The 18,279-nt window shown below is 39.6% G+C and overlaps 1 protein-coding gene across 1 annotated transcript in view; it reads right to left on the bottom strand.

Moving 5' to 3' along the window:
• Window positions 1-16,883, bottom strand: part of aqr (aquarius intron-binding spliceosomal factor) — a 37,142-nt gene extending 20,259 nt beyond the window's left edge. The window contains exons 1-20 of the mRNA XM_077621065.1: window positions 16,735-16,883; window positions 15,849-15,955; window positions 15,415-15,471; window positions 15,290-15,330; window positions 15,181-15,216; window positions 14,986-15,106; window positions 14,769-14,909; window positions 14,160-14,228; window positions 13,209-13,309; window positions 13,040-13,116; window positions 12,558-12,622; window positions 9,974-10,090; window positions 9,763-9,876; window positions 9,542-9,645; window positions 5,876-5,978; window positions 5,273-5,393; window positions 5,000-5,141; window positions 4,284-4,462; window positions 3,120-3,287; window positions 102-271 (exon numbers count right to left, since the gene is read on the bottom strand). Coding sequence (XP_077477191.1) covers window positions 102-271; window positions 3,120-3,287; window positions 4,284-4,462; window positions 5,000-5,141; window positions 5,273-5,393; window positions 5,876-5,978; window positions 9,542-9,645; window positions 9,763-9,876; window positions 9,974-10,090; window positions 12,558-12,622; window positions 13,040-13,116; window positions 13,209-13,309; window positions 14,160-14,228; window positions 14,769-14,909; window positions 14,986-15,106; window positions 15,181-15,216; window positions 15,290-15,330; window positions 15,415-15,471; window positions 15,849-15,941 — 2,019 coding nt within the window. The 5' untranslated portion in view covers window positions 15,942-15,955; window positions 16,735-16,883. The remainder of the gene's footprint in view (window positions 1-101; window positions 272-3,119; window positions 3,288-4,283; window positions 4,463-4,999; window positions 5,142-5,272; window positions 5,394-5,875; window positions 5,979-9,541; window positions 9,646-9,762; window positions 9,877-9,973; window positions 10,091-12,557; window positions 12,623-13,039; window positions 13,117-13,208; window positions 13,310-14,159; window positions 14,229-14,768; window positions 14,910-14,985; window positions 15,107-15,180; window positions 15,217-15,289; window positions 15,331-15,414; window positions 15,472-15,848; window positions 15,956-16,734) is intronic.
• Window positions 16,884-18,279: the final 1,396 nt, after the last annotated feature.

The following is an 18,279-nucleotide window of genomic DNA, read 5'->3' as shown; positions in this document are numbered from 1 at the left end:
AGCCGTGCCCTGGCCCCAACCCTTACAACTACAACACCCGAATGAATATAATAAGTGTCAAAGAGTGGGAGGGGGGTGGGGATTGGTGATGCACTCCAAACCTTGAAGTTATTTTCTTTCGGCTTGCGTCTCATGATGATGTTGAATGTCTCGTAGGGGTCCTCTGTGCCAGCTTGAATGCTGTTGGTCATGTCTTGCTGATACTGGTTGGGGTCCAGCCAGACGCGAAATGTTCTGGAGTCGCCGCGAAGCTTGGGTTTCGGTTCGGGACCTGGAAAAAAAGCAAGGTGATGAAAGAAAGTAACACAAATTGTAGCAGAGGAAAGGTGTAGGGTTATCAGAGACACATTCTTAGGGCTGTTCCAATGACTACAACCGCAGAGTAGCAACTTTGCATGCTTGTAATGCAATCAATAGAGTGTTGACGGCGCAGGGAAAAAAAGCATGTTATCTTTGAGAGACGCAGTAGTTTTTACAACGCAACCTTCCCTGGCCTGGCCTTCCAACAGTGCTTTGCCTTTTTTAGGATGAAGAATGTAGATGCAGGGCCTGATAGGCAGCCACTCAGAGAGCGGGTGCGAGGTATACTGAGGGCAGCTCCCTGACGGATGTCTGCGGATAGTCATCTATGGCACGGTGGGGCAGGTGAGGGGCCAGAAGAGAATGATACTCGATCTAGTTGACCTCCTGTTGTGTGTCTGCCTGCCTGTGTCTGTTGGTCCTTATGTGTAGCTATGGAATTTTCTAATCCCCATGGCTAAAAAACTAAATAAGTGTGCTGGAAGGTGACGCAGTGAATAACTGAGGAGCTAGGCCAGGATTGTCTAAAACCACGTGCATCTTGTCATATTTGTAAGACACAAGCGTGCACTTGATTTTGCAAGCATATCTAATAAAGTATACGGAACAGTGCGACCAGAACAGTAAACCATCATTTTCCGAAATATCATGTATTAAGCAAAACACAGGTTTAACTGATAAAAGTGGACCCGCCTCCTGGATTTCACACCAAGCACATGGTTATCAATGTGTGCACTCGCCACCCAGTTAGCCAGGCCATCACTTATCCACAAGGGGGGTTGGATATCTGAAAGTTTAACCAAGTCAAAGCAGGCGGGGCATGTTCCCACAGCCAGATGACTATTTGGGGACAAACCTATGCCTGTTGCATATTTAATTCACACAGGGGAAAGAAGAGCAAGGGCAGACCAGAATATGGGTGCTTACATATGGCCAGGACAAAATAAACACCAATGGCTTCGGGCAATGTTCATTGCGAATGAAGAACAGCATTTGCTCTCAGGCAAAGTGATAAATATCATGTTACTGTTGCATATTTTACTTTCTACGGAAGAGATAAAAAGTGACTGAGTATAATATTTCCTCTGGTGGATTTATACATAAAACAGACGACCCAATACAAAGGTTGTAACATAATCAAACAATATTAACCCTGTATTAAGAATTCAATTTAAACTAGAGGTTGGAAACTAATTTAAAAAGAACTTTTGTCAACACATGCTACCAAGTTATTTCCACATTTCATTACTACAAAGGCAATTAGTCTGCAATGTGTCCTTGTGCGCTACACTTTAATAATTCTGGGGGGTGCTTTGATGAAGTTATGATATTTTAATTTCCATACTGATTTTTTCTCCCCCTGATGGATAGATTGAGGTTGTAATTTGTCCTCAGTGGAAACTGGGTGATGATCAATTTGCTCAATGCATTGATAAAAGGCATGACCAAAACTTCCAGAAATACTGAGTTTATTTTTCTGAAATGGCTGACTAACTGGAACATGGAATCTATTTGATATGAAAAACATCATGAATAGAATATGAGTTAAAAGGGAACCTTAACTAATTCCCTTTCGAGTTTTTCTTCACATTCGCCTCTATATGAACCCCCTGTCCTGTCTGTCACTCCGCCTCAGGAGATGAAGCTGTAACCGGTGCATCATGTTGTGTATTGGGTTGTCATGACTCCAAGAGTGACTGACGCCCTGTCACCGTTCCAACGGCTGGTATCTCAAAAGCAGAGCGGAACCAGACAGCCATCGCCTCAAGTCAGCGGAGATGACAGCTTGCCCGCCAGCGCTTTCCCCCCTTTAGTTGTGGCCCAAATGGGGAGAAGAACTTGGCTCAGCTCAAACGTGTACTCAACTGAGTTTAATCAGACACTGCTCTGGTTTTTCATTGGCCACCTCTAGAGTTGTCCCTGAGGTTATACAGTTCACAAGGCAAGCAATAATATATTGAGAAAAAAAGCCTCCTTTTCAAGTGATACCTCAGCAAATCCCACTAGAATTATTGCACATCTCATGAGACATCATCACAATGATCTAGGATTAAAATTTCAAACGGGTGGGGGGGTCTCATAAACCCTTCAAAGTGGTAAGCGGATGGCTACGATGTCTAACCTTTGCAGATGATTGTGATGATTGGCTAACAGTTTTGCACACTTTTTTTCGTGACAATATCTGTGACGGTGAGGGAGCCCATCGAATACGACGGCGATGGATGCAAAACAATTTTCTTGATATTATACTTTTTCTTTTTCTTTAAAGTGATGCAGCTCAGATGGACACTTCCAAATGCAGTTAGCTTTTTTCCTCCCCTCCCATTCCTTCCATTAAATGTGTTTTCTGTTCACAAACAAATCTATACCTCGGCGTAGCAGGACACCCAGAGTTAAGGATTAACTAGCTGACACTTTGAATTTAGGAAATTGGTGACTTTAAACTCATACAAAGTATCAAAAGGGAAAAAAATGATTCTCACTTGCGAATGTGAGCACGGTTCTGCAGGAATAGCACATTCTTCAAGGTTTACAAATCCATAATCAACCTATGCAGCTAAATTAAATGAATCAAATAAGGTGGAAGGGGTACATGGGGGCAGGGCCTGCAGCTCTCGGGCGTTGTCGCCGTCGACCTCAGGTTAATGTGATGTTAATGTGAACAGGTCAGGTCTTACGCTGGTTGTCACCATGACAACGCCACTTGTGACCCTCTCCCAAGGATCAGCTGCTTGGAATGATTGCATTGATGGGAAGGATGGAGACTGTGTGTCATTCTGTGTTAGTGGGGGGTGTATGTGTACACTTCTGAGTCGTACCTTCCTCGATGACACGCCCTCGATCATCGAGCATGCCCTGCACTTCGCAGCCCCGCACGTACACCAGGCCTGTCTGCTCCACGAAGGCTTGGCGCCGGTCGAAGCGAGTACCGTAGGCCAAGTTGGGGCGCACCGTGATCAGAAAGCAAACGTCGTGCTTACGCAGCCCTGCGGAAGAGAGAGAGAGAGCATTTGAGAGTCAGATAAGACAGAAAGGTGTGTAGGGGCAGAACAGTGGCATAGTGGGGGTAGGCGTCAGGAAAAGAGAGAGAAACTGCTTTGTCAGCGTGCACCTGATCTTTAAAACATGAACTCCTAATTATAGAAGCAGGGGACAGGATAGAAAGTGATACTGTAGGCTTGATTTAAATTTGAGGAAATAGAATATTAAAGAATCACATTTTAAAAGGTCTCACTGCAAGAGATTTGAATATTAAAAGTTCCGCAATGGTGGTGTGCAAGTTTGACGTCAGTATAAAAGCAAGCAGTGACCATCCTCTTTTATTTGAAAATTCATAGCAACTTAGTCCTCTTTTTTAAGTGCCGTTGAAGATGAAAAACGTCTAATTATCTGTCTCTTTTTATTATTCTACCAAGTCACTAAACAATAAATCAAACATTCAAACTGTTTTTTTAGGATATTTTAATTAGAGTTGGAATAAGGTGGATTGTATGACCTTGCCTTCTTCATAAAGTAAAATGTAAAAAAAAAAACTTTATAACCCGTAGAAGAAATTCCATGTACCAGCAGGTAAAGAAAATGAAGGTCATTAAAAGCTAAATTCTACATTCTATTCTTATCCAAAAAATCCAAACAATACTGCCTTTTTTCTCAAATACATATGCATATATGGCAGATGTACATATATACATTGCATATATGGAAACCCTGGAGTTAGGCCACATTATCAGGTACATATTACAATTTAATAGAGTAGAACTCATAAGATCTGCATAGATATTTGTCTTATCATTTAACTTTTCTACACACAAGGTGCCAACTATGAGAAATAAACTTGAATCAGATGCAGCATAATTCTATGCCACTGCAAACAACTACAATGCAATTACTCGTCTGAAGGTGAATCACATTTTTGAATAAGCTTAGAAGCTAGAATGTTGAGTCGTTTTTAGCGGGGTCAATTTAAAATCTTAAACCATTACCTTCCCACTCGTGCTTTATGTGATCCTGCACATCTAGGTGAACGGTGACGTCAGCTCGCACGCGTGCAGGCCAGCTCTCGCCAATGTTGGGCTTGGCCACTTCCACGATAGTGAAGGCCGTGATGGTCTGGGCCATCCTGGCCCAGCCGCCAAATACCACACCGCCATATTCCGACTGCCTGAGAATGTGTGTGTGTTGAAGGACAGACAGAAAGAAAGAAAGGAGAGGTGTGACAAGTGCCGTGGGCTGCTGTCAAGCCTGAAATGAGTTGGATTTGGGGCAGCGACAGACAACACTGCTGCTGAGTTGTTTACTTTCTGCTGCAACAACACGTAAAAAGTTGCGATACCACTTGACATAATGGGAACACTTAATATGTTAAGCAATGGGTTTCCAAATGTGCTGTAGCGACTTGTCATAGTCTTTGAATTAAATATAATCAATGTGCCGTGCTTTAGCACCATGAGAGGGCTCTTCAGTCGTAAAAGTTAAAAAGGATTCAAGTGTTTTCTTGATCAGTTACAAATGGGCTGGGATAGTCACGTGAGCCTCGTTAAAGCAGTCAAGGTATATAATATATCTTATCGTACTTTGTAGCTATATCAATCGCTTGTACCCATTTTTTGGATGGTGTCAATAATTCGCATTAGTTCCTCTGCCCAAATGAATAGGGTTTATTGCAAAGGTTCCCTGTTGAAGACAGAAGACGACTTACCAGGGTTTCATGCGCCACACCACATCTTCAATGTCTTGTCTGATCTCATAAGTGGATTCGAGGCGAAACAAGTTGAAGTTCCTTAGCAGGTAGTCGTGAAGGGTCAGAAACTGGAGGTTGAGCTTGGGGAGTGCAAGGCAGCCTGAAAAGGAAGAGGTATGAGTATATAAGATCTAAAAGTAATATGTGACGCTTAGTAGGGAAAGAGAACTGCAATGAGTAAACTAAGATAAAGAGCCAGTCAGAAAGCGGCAAATTGCTGCATGTTCATACCTTCACCAGAGAAGTACTCTGTTGGGACAATGTTTTCATCCCAGATGATCTTTTCTGTCGGATAAAGAGGCATCTGGTTCAGTTGCTCAATCTGAGAGATTCTGCGCTCATGACGGGACACCTGAAACAGGGAAATAATGTAAGCGGATTTTTTGCTGTCATCATAATGCCTAAAGAGCAACATTTTACACAACAACACACCCTCTTTTGTGCCTTGATCAATGTCTCTGGAGGTGGAGAAAGGGTGAGTACACACCTATAGTAATTCATTTTTATTTTCACTTGGGGAGGTGGTACAACATCACCAGGACCATGAAATAAATACACTTGTCAACTTGTGCGGGAGATACGTGACTGTAAATGATCTGTATCATACTCCCACTTTTTAGTGCTAGTAATGTGTATAAAATATTTGAGAACGACTAGTTAAGATGGTTATCTTTTGCCAAGATCTATATCTCCACCATAGCCATAGGTAGAACTTTACACTTGTTTTAGTCACTGTATTGACAGTGATGGTACACATGTTGAAATTCAGTGGAACTGAATTAGAAAGCAGAAAGGTAGGTGTAGGGATTGATATAAAATTGAGCTTGTACATACCAGGAGCTCAAGAAGAACCTTTTTGTCATGGGTGGTTTCTTGGTCCTTGGGCAGCTCAGGCAACAGACACAAGTAAGATGCCACCCGGTGGAGCATATTAGGACTGCAATAAAAAGATGGAATGAATGAGAACAATCCTGCAAGTGAGGAAAAACATTTCACACAGAAAGTATTGTTTTTAGATGTAAATATCTTCACTTAATGTAATTTTGTAAATGTTTCAAACTGTTGACAATCGTATATAAAAAAAGAAAGTAACCAAAACTCATGACTGTTGGGGAATGTTTGATCCAAATAATATCACAAAATTGTGTCTACCTTCACATCGGTGCATTGAAGGGGGAAAAGCCTGTCAGTTTGGGACTAAGACGAAGTAACCTTGCTAGTGCTACAATGGTTGATGTTAACATTAGCACTAGTGTCTGACCATGGTCAAACATGTTTTGCATTAAGGCCATGGCCAACAGCATGAAGTACCTCAGTGACAATCTATTCCTGTTTTTGCACTGACCATTTATGCCAGGTTTTCCTTGATTCGCTTCCCAATGTGTCAGGTACTGCCAACAGATTTGTGTTGAAAGTCCTGAGTGATTTGTAAAAATATTTTTAAAATGTTATTGGATTACATTTATTTTAGTTATGATTGATTTTGTATGTCAATACAGTATAATGGTGTGTTTGTGAGAACTGGGTGCAGCATTTCACCATAGTAAGTGCTGCTAATTTGATGTTGTTCAACATTCCCTTCATACTTTGGGCCACAACCGCTTGCTTAACTTGTGTGGGTTTCTCTAATTGTGATGGTGCAGTGCGCATGAAATCCGATGGCCTTTTGCAATTCTCACTGCTACACCAAGCCACTCCTGTTTACTTTGACACTTGCGGTCCTGCTCTGTCAGCACACATGCATCAAATGGGCCTGACCGCATTGATGCGACAGGATTATGAAAATCAAAGCCTCCACAAACTGAGGCGTGTGGCTTAATCAGCTTGACATGACATGGGCAAGGGCTGCGCCACAAAAAAAGGGGATGGGCATGAGGAAGCGTGAGGAACTCTGGACACAAGCGTGTTAGGTTCTGACAGCTACACGTGGCTCTTGTATCCGTGCGCATAGTCGTGACATGTCGCAAATGGATGACATAGTGCCAGCTTTGCATTTTTCTGGCCCGTAGATGACCTGAAACAGGCCGTATGGGCTTCCCTGCCCCTCGGCAAGAAGACACAGCAGCTCGCTGGCAGCTTTGGTGATGACTGGACAAGGTTTTGATTGACAGCTCAGCCACTGGCATGTACTGCAACTGGGTTATTTTACAGCCTGCGGGTTTGTTTTGACCCTATTGATGTGTGGTAATCCAGTGACTTTAGAAAAGTAATGCGGTTATCTCATTTCTAGACTCTTCTGGGCAATACTTGCTTCTGTTTGACTGAATTTTCTAGAGAATTAGGTTCCCTTGAGCTGTAATATGTACTGCATGGAACAGAAAAACATCTTGTATCAGTCAGGTAATGTAGGATAAGAAGGGTCTCCTATATTTTCAAGGCCGACCAATTCTCGCGGTTTCTTGGTCTTCTCTAGAAGTTTTTCCTTAACTTTTTGGTGTTTAGATCAGATGTCACCATTTTAGTCAACTGTTGGCCTTAAATCCCTTATGAGGCATTGTTGCAATTAAGGCGTGTATAAATAAATGTAACATGGCCGGGGGTTCAACTTGAAATAACTATCATAAATGTTAATGAACCAAGATATCAAATGAGTAAAGCTTTAAAGTGAGGGTGAAACTAAAAGCTTACCAAAAAATATATACAGTACATATCTTTTACAGCATTTCACAAAGTGCTGTCTTTGATCATGTATTAAATTCATTTGCTGGCCTAAAATGACACTCAGTGGTGCTTTATGCAAGTGTCAGAAGCTTCTATTTATAGGCAAAGCTGAGCAATAATACTCCGTTTGTGTGTTTTGGGGAATTAGTGGATAAATTCGGAGCGACGGGTGACTGGAAGCTTAGTGAGAGGTTTGCGCGGCAGGAATAAAGTGGCATTAGCATGAGTTGCTCTGATGGGGGAAGGAAAAAATGCCTCGTTAAATCTGATAGTGGCTTATTCCAGAGGATGGCGGCGGTGGGGGAGTCACGCAGGATGGCAGTTGCGGATCAAGGAACAATGGCGTTCTGGCACCCGCCAAGAAGTGGCGGATTGAGATGGGATGGGATGGGGGGGTTGCCTTTTTGGGAAAATACGTGAAATGATTCAGCAAAAGTATTTAACCCGATTCAGCAATGCTCAGCTAATAACGCTCTAAAGAGAGACAGTGTGAGGTCCAAGCATTTCTAATCTTTGACAGGAGAGGATGATATATGGTAATGACAAATTTTATGTTGTGTCAAGCCAAAGGTAGTTGGGTGTTTATACGTAATAGCTGCTGGCCACCGTAATACTGGCAACATTTTTTTAAAGAATTGGATGTAATGATTTGCATTGGCAGAAAATAAATAGGAACAATGACCAAGAAAATCAATACTATACATGAAAATAGATTCTTATAATTCAATATTGTTTTAAGAAAGCTAACCATATAGAGCAATTAAATTAATATCAACTACACACATTTAAGCTATCTATTATGACAAAACAACATTTCAAGGCTCTAAGCATACCAAGACTATACATTTACAGTCTTGTTTATTTCTTGTTTCTTTTTACAAAATACACAACAATCTGGTGACCTGTTTTTTTAAACCATCTGCTGATAGTGATTAAATTACTTTTAAGAAATATTCACAAAGGAAGCCATTATTGAGATACTGTGTTCAGTAAAATGGCTCAAATTTGAACTCAAGAACATGAAGTCTAAAGTCAATGGACGCATGAAAGTCTGACATAAACATTACTCAGAAACATGTAAAGTGGAAATAATATCCACGGGAACAACAGAATAAAACTGTATTCACTGATTTTATGTGGCCCCAAAAATAACTTCAATAGATTTTTACTGATATTAAAAGAAATGGTCAAAATTGGAGATCGTCCAACACATCTGGGACGGTTTACACCCTCACTTGGTGGCTTTTTTTCTCCCAATATTTGTAAAAGTGAGCAGCAATGTAGACTGTGGTTATCAAAGTCAATTTCTGTAACTTTTGACTAATTTTCTATGTTGACCACATGTGCCCTGTGAATAGGACCACTCGTTTCTCCTACGAGTCAGCCGGGATAGTCAGGGGAATCGCCTAAATAGGATGCATGGGACACAGTGACACAAAAATCAAGTACAAGTCTCGTTTAGCAGACTAAACTTTGCGCAACCCTCATAAATCTGAATATTATGTTCATTTTCACCTGAAAGAGGACTGTCGACTGCACAATGGAGGTGTTTATTAAGGCCAGTGTGCTCTTTGGCAAGCTAACACAATGTGACAAACACAGCTGTTCAAAGAGTTTATTCTCAAGCCGCTGCAAATCGATTAAATTAATGAGGCGTGCCCCTCGCTCGCTCGCTGCTTGTCGGTGGGCAGCGCTGGCTGCCATTTAGCGGCGGCACTCAGGCGGCAACACTGGTGCCGTTACTCACTGACTTAACACGGGGGCGCAGGAAGGTGGATGTTTATGTGTTGTATGAGGTTAACGCAGCAGTTTATGAAAACATGAATTTAACTCGTTTACCTGAGAGAGCCAAAATGTTTGGTCAGGGATTCTCGAGTGTCCACCGCGGCTACGTTGGACAAGGCAAAGTCGTGCAGCTCAGGGAAATGAGCAAAGGCTGCTCTCTGCAAAAGAGAAATGTGACATTCATGTTGAAGTAAAGGTCCGGGGAAATGTGACCTGTAAAAACCACCAAGTAGAGACTGTGGATCACAAAACTGCCATTTCTTTGTGCTGGTTACCTGCAATGATGTGATTCTGTCATAATGTAGCGTTGTCATTTCTTTCTCCGTCAAAGCCATTCCTGTCTGGTCGTTAATCTCGAAGCCCGTGTAGAATTTGAGCATGTCGAGCAACTGTGCGTAAGAGAATAAGAGAATGAGTCATCTCTTTTGGATTAACGCCACTCAGACATACAAAGTGTGCGTTGATTGTGTCGCAAGGGCCTTGTACCTGACAGAATAGGTGGCCCTCCTTCTCCCGTTCGGTGAGGCTGGAAAGGTTGCAGCTCACCATAAGGTGGGAATCGTCTAGCACTGTGTTGAACCAACGCCTGGTGGGAAGCAGGGCCTAGAGAAACAAGAGATTCAGGTGATAGTAATACTTTTAAAGCTTACCGGTAATTGAAAATCACCTGATTTCATTTGAAACAGCTACACATTGAACAAGATCAAAAGCTAGTATCATTTAGCAACACATCTAGCATGAGTTAACCTAGAGGGAAAAAAAATCAGACAGCCATGCCTGAAAAGAAAAAGCCGTTTTGCTCCCAGGAGTCAGATTTGTGATTCATTCGAGTTATTTTCCGGGGGACTTTCACAACCTGATTCATCCTCAACATTTGGAAAATGTCTTTCCACGAGGACAGTTACACTTGAAAATTGAGACACATTTACAAGTAGACATATCCAAGTCTTGAGAACCTGTATCTGAAGATATAGGAACTCTTGATTTATGTTTCTACATTTTTTTCTAGCAGTATGTCAAAAGCAATCTATTACTTTAGACTTGCCATCATAACTGAAAGCCGCTTAGTGGCAGATGGATACTGATGCTACTTTGCGAAAAATGTGAGCTCTATAACAAAAAACTGTGTCAAACCCACCTAAAATTTGGGATAAATAAACACCATGGTTAATCCTCTTATAAATAATAATGAATAAAATGAAAGTAACTGTGTCCGCCTTAATCAGCCACATAACAATGGTCTTCATATCCTGATGGTTATTGGTCTTAACAAAGCCTCTAGTATGATTTAAAATCACACAACAATAGAATAGTAATCAGAATCGGGAGTGTGAATGCCCCTGGTTCATCACTGTTCTCTTATTTTCTTGATGGAATACTGGCATCAACAGTGTTAGAACAGAAGGGATGACTTGATTTAGTTGCTGGTGGCAGTAACGCAGAGAATGGGGGGGTTGAAAGCTGTCAAAATGAGATAGCGGGGCTGGTTCGGTTGGAATAAATCAGCTCAACTTGTTGACAAATTGACAGTTTGAGCAAAAGTCACTAGTGGCTACCAATCCAACTTAGGCTACAAATAATATGGTTCTTAAAATTGAAAATAAACTTTCTCTAAGGCTATGCGTGCAGCTAGTGATACCTCTTTTCTTTCATCCAGCAATTTTTAATCAAGATACGCAGGGGGGAAAAAAACAAGAAAAGAGCTCTTCTTATCCCGACTGGTTTCCTTTCTACACAGGAGACGAGTATGGATTTCAGCCATCGGGAGGCTTTGTAAAAGGAGACGGCTTGAAGGACAGGGAGCCCGTCTCGCTGGAGACAGCGGGCAGGTGGGCTGGCTGGCCAACGGACGATGCCAGGAACAGCAAGGCCGGCCTGTCAGCAGGATGGAATCTATAGAGCGCTCCCAGTTGTAATGCGAGATGTGCACACACAGCAACACCTTATGGAACATTGTGTCTCTATCCTTGATTACGACAAGTTGTCTATCTTTGAGTAGTTTGCCAATTAAACCATTTTAAAAGCTGGCTGTTTATCATGGGCATCAGTCCGTTTAGTTTTTTAATGCTTAAAAACAACAAGCAACTATACCAATATAATCAAGTGCTATAGCTATTTGTATTTATTGACTCATTGTCGGCGTCTTAACCATCTGAGCAAGAGCAAGGAATTCCCAGTTAAATTCCTCAACGTACAAGCATTTGACAAGCCAAAAATGGACTATGCAAAATTCAACCAATCATTTTTTTTGTTCTGGATTGTGCGTAACTGAATGGATAGTAAACATTATCACAGGGAGTTGTTCCAGACCAACTTACTTGGTTAAAAATGTCAGATAAAAACACCCCAAAAATGCCCTGGCGAGATCTAAGCCATAGAAAATCAAAATGTCAAACTAAAAAACTACATGCCTCCACAACCTTGATACCGAAATGCAATGGGACACTCCAGAGACAATGATTAGTACTTATGTGGCAGCGTTGTTATTTTTTTTTAAACAAGTACTATCTGAATGCAAACAGGTATACATTATCTCCTGCAAAGGACAAATAATTACTAATAGAGTACGGAGAAGCTGAGCAAGGAATTGACTTTCCAGTGCAGTACCTTTATAAGCCTGGGATATACTGCCCTCAAGAGGTTGAGGCGAAAACACAGAATGAGCAGCACATTAAGCATTAAAGGGAAAAAGTGCTACAAAATCATTGTAATTATTTTGAATTATATTGAATGATGTACTTAGTGTATATTTTTATATGATATTATATAGAGTAATCATTTCCTCATACAAAACACTATATGAAAATATTGTAGTGTTGTGTTTTTGGAGGAGTTAGCAATATATAAATGGTATTTCAAAAGGGAAAACTGATTGGGCTACGGGAGAGAACAAATTATACTCTAATCTCAGGGTATTTTGTTAATATATAAATCTTTGAAAATACATTTAGAGTTTGTCATACATACAGTGAACCTGATTTTGTAGACTGAAATTCAACCAGAATCCTCTTAACAAACAATGAAACCCAGTTTAGGTCAACCCAAAACAAAACTAAGGACTTCATCTTACCTCCAGGTCAATCATGAGTTCAACAAATCTCTCGCAGTAGTGTACCTTGTCCATGGTGATGATCCCTATATAGGAAGGGGAGAAAGGGGGGGGTTACGTTAGTTCAAGAAGAAAGGCGGATATTCAAAGTGAGTGAGAAGAAGGTTGACGCCAAAGCATGCAAATGTGTGGGCAACACCAGCATGTGCAGCAGGTGCTAGAAGCGATGTGGACTCTGCTAGCTTTGCGACTGTAATCTATTGTGTCAGGTATGAATTCCACCTAAACACACTAGTGTTCTGTTTTTAGCGTTCCAGGTGGTTGGTGTAGGGGGTGGTGTGTCAGTGTCGGACCGCATTACGAATTGGTGCTGGCATGGCAGCAGGAGCTCATGCTCCCACTGCACATCCCCAAAAATTTCAAAGAAAATATAACAGTTGCATTGATATAGGAACTGTGTTATGCACGCTATGGCCAAAATAGAGGGGGGGAAATATTCTTACCTGATGTTGGAATTGATTCAAGAACTCCATGGAATTTTCTAATGAGTGATGAAAGGAAAGTTCGCTCCTTTTTAGCCCTGAAATAAAACAAAAGAGGAATATTGAAAAAAAGTTACTCAGAGAAAGAGTTTTGTTTGTTTGCCCAAAAATACAAAAACTGATTACGGACTGTTCAGCTGCGCCAGGATCCATCTTGTCAAATTTTTTTTGGATGAGATTCCAGAACTTCTGCAGTTTAGGAACTTTTTTCAGCTCGTTCTGAAGTCTGGACTAGAACAATGCAAAAGAACAGAAAAGTTAGAGGCCTTTCATTCATTTTTCGCTTTCAAAAACCAAATACACTGGAAATGACTGAAAACCATTCTGGACAAATAAAAGTCAAGTTCAAATTGTCAGTCTGAGTGAATTAAAAATGAATGGTTGTGCCCTGCAATTAGATGGTGATCAGTAAACCAAATGCACTGCCACAAATGGAATGGGTATGAAATGGGTGGAATAGAAATCCAATAAAACTCTGGAATTTAAACAATCACTATGCGTGATGAGATTTTGGATGACCAAGCCTTTACTAAAAGATTCATTTGAGTTGCAATTTTGGGTTAGGCCGCATCGAAAAATGTATTCATAGGGGACCTAAGAAATGGAATGAATACTTGTGATAATGAAATTGAATAATAATAAATAAAGAATCCATAAACAATACCGCAATTACTGGAATTAACATTAGCCAATTACATGGCGCATACAAGATGAATGTTAATTTGAGTTATATATATATATATATATATATATATATATATATATATATATATATATATATATATATATATATATATATATATATATATATATATATATATATATATATATATATATATATATATATATATATATATATATATATATATATATATATATATATATATATATATATATATATGGGAAAATTAAATTAAATTCACCTAACAAATGTGTTTGGAATGTGAGAAAGCTACAAAAACCTACACAGCCTTAGTCCAGATGTGAAAAGCCAGAAAAGGTAGATATTCTAACCACTACAACAACGTGTCAACTGATTACACTGCAAATCAGTTATTTCACACTTTGCCGTTGCGCTTACTGGTAAGAGGCACATCCACATAGGCAGAGAGATGAGCTGCTGCACCTGCTCTCGGATCAAATCTACCTCCTATAGAAAGACACAGAAAGAGAGCCTTAATATTGTACATAAAACACCAATGGCACCCCCCTCCATTTCACTGCAATAAGAGCATCCCAGCGCTAGAAAAAATTCAGGAGGTTTTATAGGAGGACATTAATAGTGAGTATGCAACTATAGCACATTTTCAAACGAGACCTCTGCAGTGCTTTAATGCACCACTGAGCAATGACCAAAATGACTTGGCCCAGAGCTATACTGCCACCTTGTGGGAAAAATAACTACCTTTACAAGGATAAACAGTAGTACCTCTACATACGAGCAGCTCTACCTACGAGATGCTCGAGATACGAGGAAAATTTCAAAAGAGAAATTTTATGGCAACCCAAAAAAAATTAAATTTCAATGACAGTATAAAACGTGTTTGATTAAAAAACATTTTAGATGCCAACTAGTGGTATTTTGTAGCCAGGGTAAATAGTTAAACTCTGTGAGGAGTTGGGTTTAACTCTACATGTACTTTCTCATACCTTAATAGTTTGAACATTGGATATAAGTCATGGTACATACGAGACTATTGAAGCAGTGGTCGAGAAATTCCAGCAGCACCGTTTGCTCTTTCAATGTGAGGCCACCTTCATCGCCCGCCAACAGGGCTTCCATGATGCACTTGAAGAAGAAAGAAAAATGGCCAGGCTCCTTTTTGAACACCTGTTACAAAAGAGACACATGTTGACATTTCACAAAGTTAGTGAAGGTTGCATGGATGTTGAATAGTATGTGTTACCTCCCAAGCTGGCACATTTTCCCTGAACTTTTCATTGACAATGCAGCTAATAGACATCAGGAAAGCATTGCTAGACACATCCGGGTTGTAATTCAACCAAAGGTAGTTCTCCAGGTACTGACTGTAAGACATGACATTCCATATTAAGACATTGTAAACAGATATTTTAATACAAGGAATAGTTAAAAAGGGTACCTGAACTCCAGCAACATGATTTTTCTAATGGCAAATCTGAAAAGGAGATGAAAAAAATTAACACATCAATGTGAAATTTAACATTAAAGAAAGAAAAATAAATACTTACTTGGACATGAGAATCTCTTTTTCATAAATGTCATCCATCACCTACAAGCAAAGAAGGCAATTAAAAAATATATATTTTGATTCATTTAAAGCTCCCATCAATCTGAGAAATGTACACAAACTCACCTTAGGGTCAAAAGGTAACTTGTTTTTTGCATGAGGGGCCCAATATTTGTTTGCCAGCTAAAATATAAAAAGCAATATAGTAAGGCATCAAATATATGCTCCATGTACAATCTGTTTTTAATTTAGAAAATTATTTTCAAGGGAATATATTTGATTTTTATTTTTTTTTATATGCTAAAAAAGCAATTTCTTAAATATGCATAAGAAACATTCACTAATAACATTCAATAAAGGAAATTTAAAAAAAAACATCCAGATAACATTTACGATGTATTGTGGAGTTTTATGCACCATACAACAAAAGCTAAATTCTTTCAAAAAAGAAGCCAAAAAAAATAGATTTTAAGCCTAATTTCAGTCCTTACACTCGTGACTTAGGTGACAACATTACACTGGTAACTACAAAAAGCAACAGGTGAGCAATTCTTTTTTACCTGTGTGACATACTCCGCATTAATCTGCGACACAGATGGCGCAGCAATCTTTTTAGATGGGCTTTCCTTCTCCATCTTGCTTGTCCCAAGCATCTTTACGTTGACAACTGTCAGTAAACATAACATGTTGACATGACCTGTGTAAGTTTCTTGCAAGATCATCATTTGAGAGCGGGTGATGTGAAAAAAAGTTGATTGTTAAGTAGTTAAAACTCACTGCTATTAATTTTGATAGATGAACCATAGTCTTTTTAAAACAATAACATCAACAACAACTCCTACCATTTGATCAGGTTAAATGTTTTCATAAATTAACTCATTAGCTGCCTTTAACAGCAATTTGGCTGGACCAGGCTTGCTGAGTCCAAATGGATTGGACGTCTAACGCTGTCTTTGGTACTGAAACATGATGATTCAATACCAATCGTCCCATTTAAATGATGTTGATTCCCATCTACCACTTTGCCATACTAGCCCTTACAACACACACTGTTAGAAAACACATCAACAATCTTCCAGCCACTGGAACATTCTTAATGTTTAAAAAAATATATATATTGCCAGCAATCGCAACTGAATTCATTTGATCGGCGCTAATGCTAGTAATCAGTTAAACTGTGGCAAACGGGAGTTTGGATGATTTGAAAATGTAAATCAGGAAGACGCTTTTTTATCATAAAAAATAAAAACATAAACAATATTGTTTTTAGGGATCAAACATTTGGAAGAATGCCTTTCCAAAACAGGACCACGGGCACATCCGATATTTCCGCCAAATCGAATGTGTACAAATAAAATAATCATTTATTTAATTAAGGATTTCGTTGATTTTTGTTCCGGAGCGTTATATTAAACTGTACGATGAAATTGAAACAGCGAAACAGACCTTTATTGCTCCCTCAGCATGGATGCGGAGTAAAGTTATACGCTTTTGGGGGACGCGTGTAGACAACAAAACGAATTGAATGCGACACACTTCCGAGTTATGGTCCGCTCAAAAACGCGCTCCGGAAGGCACCGATGGCAAGCGACAACGTGTTCCTACCATTATATCGTGTTCTAAAACATACAAGTAATTTCATTACCGTGCAGTAAATTATGGATGAAAATAAATAAAGCCCGTGTAATTTTATGAGTGTTTGAAATAGTTGTAATAATGGGTTGAAATCTGAACCGTATTGACCATGGATGAGGTGGTAGGACGAGAAAGCCAAAATCCATGAATTCTAAGTTAATTTAGTTCATTCGATAAATACATGGTTTAAAACGTAATCACTGTGATCATAAAACAATAGTATGGATGTATAATAGGAGCTCAAAATAGTTGTTTTGGATTATTGTAAAATAAATCGAGTTTACTGTATAATAAAAATGATGATAATAATAACTACAACAATATTACTACTTATAAAAATAATCCTTAAAAATACACAGTATACAGTATATATTTAAGATAAAATCTTGTCCTTCCAGCATATACAACTGATTCTCACTATTTAACTGGGATAATTTGTTATTTTTGTCAAGATGAGGCCCTATTTTTGGTCAAAAATATATCTTAAAAATATATTGAATAATAGGAAATAGTTATTATTATCAGGATAATGGGCAACATATGATAAATGTAATAAAATCTGCTAAATCCAGCCACTTCTGGATGATTTGAGAGTGTGTATTAAAAAATGACAGCCAAAGCAAAGGGCTTTCTTTATGTATTAATATATTACTTTTTCTGGACAGCAGAGGGAGGCACACACCATTCAATGGAGCATCCATCTGAGGGCCTCCTGGTCCAGCATCCAGCAATCGTTTGAAGTGAGGCTTTGACTTGTACAAGACAAGGCTTTCAAAATACGTCAACACCACCAGAAAAAAACAACCATTATGTAAAAAAAGGACTACAACATGAAAACAAACAAAAACAAATGATGCCAAGAGGTGTCTCCAACACTGAGGTCATTTCCCAAAATCTCAACACGAGTTTCCCCACATACCCACACATATACCCCCACATCAGCAGCCTAGTAGGCCTGGAGGTAGAAGCACACAGTTAAGTCCATGTGCAAGGCCAAAATGACAAGGGCCGCAAGCACACAAAGGACAACAACGTTGGTTACAGAAAGAAAAAAAAAAAGCCACATTTATATGTGGAGCGGTCGCAGCTTGGCAGAAAACGGACACACGAACGCAAATGTCACCCTGTCTTTAGTCATTTTGTGAGGCGGGACACAAAGACCGTCTGTCATGGAACATCACGTCGGCCCAGCCGCGATGGGCATGATTACGTCCTTGTGGCTTTATCGGCTTCTACATGGAAATAGACGCATACACGCAGACCACAAATGGTGGAAATTGTGTGTGTATACATATGTACGTATGTATGTATGTATATATGTAGCTTTGGAAAAATAGTCAATTAAAAAGCATTGTT

The sequence above is a fragment of the Stigmatopora argus genome, chromosome 15, assembly GCF_051989625.1.
Source record: "Stigmatopora argus isolate UIUO_Sarg chromosome 15, RoL_Sarg_1.0, whole genome shotgun sequence".
Classification (NCBI taxonomy): domain Eukaryota; kingdom Metazoa; phylum Chordata; class Actinopteri; order Syngnathiformes; family Syngnathidae; genus Stigmatopora; species Stigmatopora argus.
The sequence above is the reverse complement of the archived record's forward strand: the minus strand, read 5'-3'. Positions and strand labels throughout refer to the sequence as shown.